This window comes from Oncorhynchus masou, chromosome 28 (assembly GCF_036934945.1).
Source record: "Oncorhynchus masou masou isolate Uvic2021 chromosome 28, UVic_Omas_1.1, whole genome shotgun sequence".
In the NCBI taxonomy this organism is placed as follows: Eukaryota; Metazoa; Chordata; class Actinopteri; order Salmoniformes; family Salmonidae; genus Oncorhynchus; species Oncorhynchus masou.
This window is the reverse complement of record NC_088239.1, coordinates 18,219,989-18,229,469: the sequence shown is the minus strand read 5'-3', so window position 1 is coordinate 18,229,469 and position 9,481 is coordinate 18,219,989. Positions and strand designations below refer to the sequence as shown.

General features: G+C 40.2%; 1 protein-coding gene across 1 annotated transcript; it reads left to right on the top strand.

Annotated features, from left to right (window-relative positions):
• Positions 1-1,006: 1,006 nt before the first annotated feature.
• Positions 1,007-9,416, top strand: LOC135517291 (serine/threonine-protein kinase RIO3-like). The gene is made up of 13 exons (XM_064941456.1): positions 1,007-1,301; positions 2,291-2,409; positions 2,675-2,817; positions 3,266-3,373; positions 3,571-3,680; positions 4,251-4,394; positions 6,064-6,191; positions 6,519-6,701; positions 7,398-7,557; positions 7,732-7,812; positions 7,944-8,033; positions 8,319-8,426; positions 8,730-9,416. Exons 1-13 carry the CDS (start codon positions 1,266-1,268, stop codon positions 8,832-8,834), a joined length of 1,515 nt encoding a protein of 504 aa, XP_064797528.1. The 5' UTR covers positions 1,007-1,265; the 3' UTR covers positions 8,835-9,416.
• Positions 9,417-9,481: the final 65 nt, after the last annotated feature.

Genomic DNA, 9,481 nt, shown 5'->3' with positions numbered 1-9,481 from the left:
CACAGGACACCGGATAAGACAGGAGAAATACTCCAGACATAACAGACTGACCCTAACCCCCTGACACATAAAATATTGCAGCATAAATACTGAGACAGGAGGGGTCAGGAGACATTGTGGCCCCGTCCGATGATACCCCTGGACAGGGCCAACCAAGCAGGATATAACTCCATCCCACTTTGCCAAAGCACAGCCCCCACACCACTAGAGGGATATCTTCAACCACCAACTTACTACCCTGAGACAAGACTGCGTATAGCCCACAAAGATCTCCCCCACAGCGCATACCCGAGGGGGGCACCAATCCTGGACAGGAAGATCACGTCAGTGACTCAACCCACTCAAGTGACGCACCCCTCCTAGAGATGGGATGGAAGAGCACCACTAAGCCAGTGACTCAGCCCCCGTAATAGGGTTAGAATCCTGGTGGAGAGAGGGGAACCGGCCAGGCAGAAACAGCAAGGACGGTTCGTTGCTCCAGTGCCTTTCCGTTCACCTTCACACCCCTGGGCCAGACTACACTCAATCATAGGACCTACTGAAGAGATGAGTCTTTAATAAAGACTTTAAGGTAGGATAGGCTGACCATTCCATAACAATGGAGTTCTATAGGAGAACACCCTGCAAGAGCTCTGATAGGCTGGAGGACATCCTCTGAAAGTTGTCATAATTTTTGTGGAGGTCTATGGAAGGGGGTGAGAACCTTTTTTGCAAAATTGTTTGTTTTAATAAATTATATGGTGACGTGATTATATTTAGTATAGTTTTTAAATGTTTTACAATTTTAATTTTTCTAAAATTCACTGAGGAGGATGGTAGGGTTTGGAGGGGTTTTGGGGGATGGTGAGGGTCTATTAGAAGGTAGTAGGGCTATTTTTATTTTATTTTATAGGTGGTACTGTGTCAGGTAGGAGGATTTTGAAATGTTGTAAACCGTGATTGGCCGCACACTCCAGCACAATGGGTGGCGGCATTCACCTTTAAGGTTGGTTTGCCAACCGCCATTATGTCATTTCCTTATTCAGGAAAAAGAACGTCAGTCAGAGAATTTGCGCTGAAGCTCTTGAAGTCTTGTTATTTTGTGACATTAACGTTTAAATCCTGTAGTAATTTGACTTAAGCTAACACATCGACATTAACGTTTTTAATTCAGAAAGCTAACGAAAGAGACTATCGTCGTAGCCAACAGTTTTGTATTTAGCTCTGCTTTTTAAACCTGTCCTTGCGCAAACATTATTCACCATCAAGCCCAACATCTGACTGTCATGGATCAAATATCGATCACTGCAGAAGTACCAAAGGTGAGTTGGTTAGCTAAGATTAGGTAGTCAGTCCAACATTCTGGACATGTAAAATGGCCCTGGTCGTGGCAAGAACAGAGCCTTTCAATAGTTTGTCTGGGAGAGGACATCTAACATGATCTAGTTTTTAATACAGCTATAAGTGAATTGATCACATGATCTAGTTTTAAATACAGCTATAAGTGAATTGATCTAACTAACACTGGCTTAATTCATACGTTTATCAACCAATACCAGCCAAGTTTGATACTAGCTAACAGGCTGACATGCTTCAAACGTTGGCTAGTTAGACAAGTCAGGGCATGTCCCTGGCTGCCTTTTTTTATCCAGTATGGCTGACAGGTAACGTTATAGCAAAGATTTAATAAACCAAGATAGACCACAGCTTGTCGTTTTTATTGGGAACAAATGAGTCATATTGGTCAGAAAAAGCAAGGACATTGTCCTATCGGTGGTTATAGCACAGATGGTTCGCCGGATGTATAAATGTGAAGCATCCTTTTGGCGTTTCCACTCCCTACCAAATATGGGTAGTGAGAGGAAGCCCAGTGGCCGGCAGTTGAAGAAGATAGAACGAGATGGATTTTGGCAGACATTCTGCAAATTTTCTCAACGATCAAATTTTTCTCAATACAGTTCTGTACCCCAAATTTAAATATGTTACGAACATAGTGGATTAAGTTGTAGACTTTACCTTTTGCCAAAGTTTCCCAAAAATTGCGTTGTTTAGGAAAGGCGAATTGAGTTATTGCACACGCGCACTTCACAGAGCAGGCGTTCCTTAACGGAAAAATGCAAACGTATGCTAGAACGCGCAAATGGGGTAACTTATTTGTTCCGTTTGGTTTAGTTATAAAAATATTTGGTTATAATTAGTTTCACTAGCTTAGTAACTAGCTAATTGGTTACTGCTTTAATCAAAGGGAAAAATCATGCTGTATTGTGTTTTACCATTACCTAGCTAATAATGTGAATGAATGGTCCTTCAGAGTCCATGGGGTGCCACCACAACCAAGGTGGTGTGTCCCTGCTCCTTCACTGATGTCATGAGCGAGCAGCTGGCCAAGCAACTGGATGATGAAAGTCATTCTTTCCCTGATTTCTCAAAGTAAGTCCTGTTCTTATCACCTGTCTGTGTTATCGATTCTCATGAACTTGTAAGGAATTTTTCAAATTACATTTTTACCATCTAGTCTAGCTGGTGTACACTTCGGTGTTAATTGTTAGTGTCACTGTAAAGAAAGAAAAGTTGCACCCTATATATGCTCCTAACAATTTAATGTGCCAACCTAATATCCTAATTGTAAGTCAAACCACTCTGACATTGGGTTATTTTTGAGAAGTATGTCCGATATCCTATGTCTCTGTTTTAGTGTCAGCGCTGCTCTGGATGCTGGTGAGGAGCGAGAGACAGACAGTGATCTGATGCTGGCTCAGATGCTGCAGATGCAGTTTGACAAGGAGTTTGACACCCAGCTACGCACCGAAGAAAGGAAGTTCAATGGCGATAGCAAACGTAAGCCTATGGACAAGTCCTGTATTAAAACCATACAGGGGTTGTCGCTATACCAGTATCGCGATACTCTGAGCTATCGTGGCAATGAAACAAAACATGAAGTGGATTTAATTTCTTGGGTAAAACACTTCTAATCTTAGAAACAAAGAGCATTATGTCGTCACATTTGTTTATTTTGCAAGTTATAGCATCCACAATTTTACATGACGTAGGTTTTTATAAGACCATAGAGTTTTTATTTTTTGCCATGGAAAATCTGGTATCATAGGATCGTGATACTTGTATTGTGACAACCCTACGAAGGGTTGTGCTCATTCTGCATCAAATGGAAGACATTTTCAGTAAAATAAAAAAAATAAAAAATTCTGTTTGGTACTCTTAATAAACATGACCAAGTTTCTGGAGTGTAAAAAGCAATTTTAGATATGATTGGTATATACTGTTGCAGTATCCATCTCCTTTGAGAACTATCGCATGGTGCACCCTTACGAGGCCAGCGGCAGCTCCGAGGATGAAGTTGATTGGCAAGATAGTTGTGACGACCCCTACAAAGCTGGTAAAGTCTATCACTGTCATTTTACACCTATACTAGTATTGTAGCTAGGTCCTATACATCTACTGTATACATGTAACAGGACAACGTCTTGCTGCATAGAATATTGAGAGCTGTTGGTCTTTTCATGATATTGGTAGTTGGTTATGTTAAAGCAATAGGTCAACTTTCTATATTCACTTTTGTTCAATGTATTCCAGACAAACCCACGATAACTCCAAGGAGAGGCTTTACTGGGAAAGGCAAGAACATCACTACTAAGCACGATGAGGTTGTGTGTGGCAGGAAGAATACTGCACGCATGGACAATGTAAGAGTTATAACAAGATAACCTTTACTTGGTAGCTTGGTATATCTAATTAACTTAAAGTTACTTTGATAAAGTAGTTCACTCCATCCAAACTAATTTGTGAAAAATTATCGTATGTCATTGAAATGTCATTGACTACAAATTGCAAAAACATATCACTTTGGGTTCATATGTTAATAGAATGTGTAATTTAGCCTGCGAAACACAAAAACTGTTTCAAGTGAGAATTAGGTGAGTCTGATGCTGAAAAATAAATGCTATTATTGCCAACACCCGTATTTTATTTTTGTAGTTCGTTTCGTTACACCTCTATGTGGCAAAAAAGTAACCGAGCTACCTAGATTTAAATTTAGTTAAACTACCATCAATATACTACAAAATGTAGTTAAATTCCTAGTTGAACTACATGTAGTTCACTACTCCCCAACACCGAGACATGGGTATTTAACATCATTAGCAGTTGTCTTCATTAGCTTTGAAATGTGTGGCTTGATGTGCATACACATTGATGTGAACATATTCTGAATTGTCAGCCATTTTAAAATCACCCTCTCTGTCTTGTCTTCCCAGTTTGCCCCAGAGATCAATGTGGGAGATGGGCTTGGCATGGACCTGAAGCTCTCCAACCAGGTGTACAACTCCCTCAAGCAACACTGCTACTCCGAGCAGCGTCGCAGTGCACGGCTGCATGAGAAGAAGGAGCACTCCACTGCTGTGAGTTTATACAAATAGTAGTGCTGAGCGATTTACAGAAACGTTTTTTTAAAACAACAAATTGACTGATGTAGGTTCAATTACTAGAATTTGATTACGTTTGTGTTTTTTCTGAGTTCAATATCTATCTAGAGAACTGACTTTTTTTTTTATACTGACTTTTTATATATATACATAAATAAATAAATAAATAAATAAATAAAAAGTAGGCAATTCAGTTAAGAACAAATTCTTATTTACAATGACGGCCTAGGAACAGTGGGTTAACCTCCTTGTTCAGGGGCAGAACGACAGATTTTTACCTTGTCAGCTCGGGGATTCGTTCTAGCAACCATTCGGTTACTGGCCCAACGCTCTAAGCACTAGGCTACCTGCTACCCCTAAGGCTTTAATGGGAATTGTATTTTCCAACTGGCCAATATTCTACATAGATTAATGCATAAAGTGGTAATTAACTACAAAGACCATAATCCATTACTCATCTACTTGTCCGCTCTGTTTCTTTCATGCCTGCTACGGACGAGTCAGAATGTGCAATCGTGAGGGGATATAGAGAGCAGCTGTTGCTTCGCGAGGTATCTCTACCTAAAAATACATGAGTGATTGATAGTTGGTATTCAGCAGTCATAAAAGTATGACTTATTTGCTTTGAAGAACTACAAAATAGTGATTTTGTCTGACAGCATAGACAGCAGCTCTATAAAGATGAGATGATGACTTGGAATAAAATAATAGTCAAGTAAAACAAATTTAATATACACGACTTTAATAAAATATTTTATTAATGTCAATTAATGAGCAATTGTGTAAAAATTCTTTAAAGTACTAAAGTTATTTTGGGGGTATCTGTACTGTACTATTTATATTTTTAACCTATTTTACTTCGCTACATTCCTATAGAAGATGATGTACTTTTACTCCATACATTTTCCCTGACACCCAAAAGTACTCATTACATTTTGAGTTGCTAAGCAGGACAGGAAAATGGTCAAATTCACACACTTATCAAGAGAACATCCCCGGTTATCCCTACTGCCGCTGATCTGGCAGACTCACACATGCTTCCTTTGTAAATTATATCCGAGTGTTGGAGAGTATCCCTGGCTATCTGTAAATAATAAAAAATACAAGAATTGTGTTGTCTGGTTTGCTTAATAGGAATTTGAAATGATTTTTACTTTTACGTTTGATACTTAAGTAGATTTAAAACCAAATACTTTAACTTTTACTCAAGTATTATTTTACTGTGTGACTTTCACTTGAGTCATTTTCTATTAAGGTATCTTTACTTTTACTCAAGTATGACATTGGGTACTTTTTTCCACCACTGTAAATGAGTGATAAGCAGTCATGGGCTGTCACTACCATCATGGCACTTTTATTAATTGTTTTATTCTGTGTTACTGCATTCAACCCAAATAATTGAAACTGTAATTAAAAACGTGATTATGAAAAAATAATCAAACAAAACCGACCTCAAAAAGCACTAATCGCTCAGCACTAACAAGTAGCAAAATTCACAACTATAGAAGTCTTCGAATTTCAAAATAACACTGTGCTAAGACTTATACAATCAGATCTGTATTATTTTAATGTACTTTCATGCTTTCCCAATTCTCTCCTCGTGATCCTCACGATTCTTTGTTTTTTCTCCCCTTGTCTCTCTAAGGAACAAGCAGTGGACCCAAGGACCCGTCTGCTCATGTACAAAATGGTGAACGCAGGCATTCTGGAGAACATCAACGGCTGCATCAGCACTGGAAAGGAGTCTGTGGTGTTCCACGCAAATGGGGGAAGGTGAGAAGGTCATCGTGACAAGTTGTCGCAAGAACCCACACCTTGAATTGGCTGACCCAAGGTTGATTGACCCTGAAGGTGTTACCTGCCTGAATATGAGTCGGATCTGAATAGAAATTTCCCCAACTGTGGTTGCCTAAGGTTATGGCATGACATTTACATTGTGATGACAATCGTTGACAGAGATTCTATAGCAGTAGCCTTATTTGTTATTAGCCATAGTTGTTTTAAAATAAACTTACATGTTTTGGTACAGAGCTACTTCCTTAAATGTCTGTTAATTAAGTTTGTTTCAATACTGTTGCGTGTGTGTTTTTCCTCTCCTAGCATGGAGAATAAAGCTGTCCCAGATGAGTGTGTGCTCAAGGTCTTCAAGACCACACTCAACGAGTTCAAGAACCGTGACAAGTACATCAAGGATGACTACCGCTTCATAGACCGCTTCAGCAAGCTGAACCCCCGCACGATCATCCGCCTGTGGGCTGAGAAGGAGATGCACAACCTGGCTCGGTGGGTGGTGGCGATGTCACCTACACTGAGTGTACAAAACATTAAGAACACCTTCTCTTTCCATGGGACTGACCAGGTGAAAGCTATGATTCCTTATTGACGTCACTTGTTAAATCCACTTCAGTGTAGATGAAGGGGGGGGAGAGAGGTTAAAGAAGGATTTTTAAACCTTGAGACAATTGAGGCATGGATTGTATAATAAGGGTGAATGGGCAAGACAAAATATTTAAGTGCCTTTGAACCGGGTATGGTAGTAGGTTCCAGGCGCACCGGTTTGTGTCAAGAACTGCAACGCTGCTGGATTTTTTTTTATCAAGAAAGCTCCACCACCCAAAGGACATCCAGTCAACTTGACACAACTGGCATTGGGATCAACATGGGCCAGCATCCCTGCGGAAAGCTTTCGGCACCTTGTAGAGTCCGACGAATTAAGGATGTTCTGAGGGCAAAAGTGGTGGGGGTGCGCAACTCAATATTAGGAAGGTGTCCTTAATGTTTTGTACACTGTATATGGACCAACACCAATTCACCTGATTTTTATCTAAACTTAATTCAAATAACCTTTTCATGTATTTTTTTAATATCAAATTATCTACAGTAAATGGCCAACCTATAGTCATAAAAAAAAATAGATTCCAAAGCTCCAACTGTGTATGGCTCATGGTCTCTCTTCCCCCCCCCCCTCTCCTCCATCAGTATGAAGAAAGCTGGCATCCCATGCCCCGAGGTGGTGGTTCTGAAGAAGCACATCCTTGTGATGTCGTTCATTGGCAAGGACCATGTGCCGGCTCCCAAACTGAAGGAGGCCATGTTGGGCTCTGAGGACATGAAGAGGGCCTATTACCAAGTGGTTCGTGTAAGTGCAGCTTTACCACCATGCACTAACATACACATGGTTCTATTGGTATATAGTTTCATACATTTTACTAATACGCCTGGTTGTGCTAGTTCCATAGTGATGAGTGTCCACAGAGTTACCCGGATCATTATTCTGGATTACTTTGACCCCTGGATGTCTCTGTCCTTGCAGATGATGCAACAGTTGTATCAGGAGTGTAACCTCGTCCACGCTGACCTGAGTGAATACAACATGCTGTGGCATGAGGGCAAGGTACGCTATTCATCCTTTTCGTCTTAACCTTTTTTTTTATCCAGGTGGGTCAATCTACACATTTATTTTTACACTGGAAATTCAGGCATGAGATTCTACCTTGAGTGGTGTAATCATCTTGTCTTTTGAAGGTTTGGCTGATTGACGTGAGTCAGTCCATCGAGCCCAATCACCCTCACAGCCATGAGTTCCTATTCAGGGACTGCAGGAACGTGGCCACGGTAAGTTAGCTCACAGTTATCCAAGTACTGTAGGTTTAAATTGGCTGTTATGTACATCTCACAGTAAATACTGACTAAAGTCCTGATTATCTGTCACTACATTTGACAATCCATTTGAATGGATAATATATTTAGCTGACACTCCTCAAAACATGCAATGAATGTTGGTGGAAAATGAGCGAAAGTGGAAACCAATATGTAAACTATTCTTAGACCAGCTTTGTATCAGTGACGAGCTGTTGGTTTTTATTTATATATATATATATATATTTTTTTTCAATGCAGTTCTTCCAGAAGGGCGGGGTGTCTGAGGCCATGAACATGTACGAGCTCTTCAATGTCGTGTCTGGGCTGCAGCTCAGTGGTGACAGCGAGGCAGAGTTCCTTGCCCAGGTCAGAAAACATTGAGGCCCATATGAGGCATTCATTTTTCTGGTGAAGATGTATGTAGTTGCATTGAATTTACAGAAATGTATTTTTCAGGCAGTTTTAAAGTGTGCTCATGTTATCTAGTCCCACAGCATCAAAATCTATCATGTACTAAAGTGCCTTTTTGCTGTGGGGATGTTTATACTGGAATTTGACCCTAATCCATCAAATGAGATTGTATCAAGTGCCAAAAATGCATTCGTCACAATGCTTACCAGAAACCTGGGATTAAAATAGTAATTTTCATACAAAGTTGTCGTTTTCTAGATCGAGGCACTGGAGAAGATGAATGAGGACCATGTGCAGAGAAGGGGCAAGAAAATGTACAACTTCAGCGACGGAGGACCTCCCCTATTACACGACGATGATTAACAATGAGATATTAGACACCATGAATAGCTACATGGAACCTGTTTGGGTGATTCTTTGAGAGAATGGGTCGTGTAAACCCCCCCATGGTCTCAGTGAGGTATGCAAGAGGTCGAAAGGTCGCTGCATCCTAAGATGGTGTCATAGGCTTCATTGGGCTAAAAAGGCTCCAAACCACCTTCCATGAAATGTCAACATCTCATTCCGTTACTACGGCTGTAAATGGAATGGATGGGGACGTCTGAGGGGGTACATGACAGACAATGCCTCTACATGCACATACAATTGCTTTTTAAATTAGAGTATTAGTAACCAGCATTCATGACATTATGAACAAGTTATCTTCTCAAGTAAACTGAGCTCGAATGAAAAGAGTTTTGCATTATGTTCTGAATGAAACAAATTGTCATCCAACATTTTGATGAAGAGCCCAAAGTATCAGTGAATATTTTAATCATGGAAAGGTGCTGTCTTGACTGAAGACAGAATGAGTTGTTTGCATTGAGGACCGTTTTTACAATGGAGCTGTCATGTTTGTGTCCTCTGTAATTTCAATATTATGGTGGAAATAAATGGTAAAAATAAGTTATGCGTTGTCAGTTATTTTGCTTCGCTCTGGACAAATGGAGCAGAAACTGCTGGAAGACGCC

Coding starts and splice junctions, on each gene's coding strand:
- LOC135517291 (XM_064941456.1), top strand. CDS start 1,266: ATGGATCAAATATCGATCACTGCAGAAGTACCAAAG. Junction 1,302..2,290: donor TCACTGCAGAAGTACCAAAG/GTGAGTTGGTTA, acceptor ATGGTCCTTCAG/AGTCCATGGGGTGCCACCAC. Junction 8,427..8,729: donor AGGCAGAGTTCCTTGCCCAG/GTCAGAAAACAT, acceptor GTCGTTTTCTAG/ATCGAGGCACTGGAGAAGAT.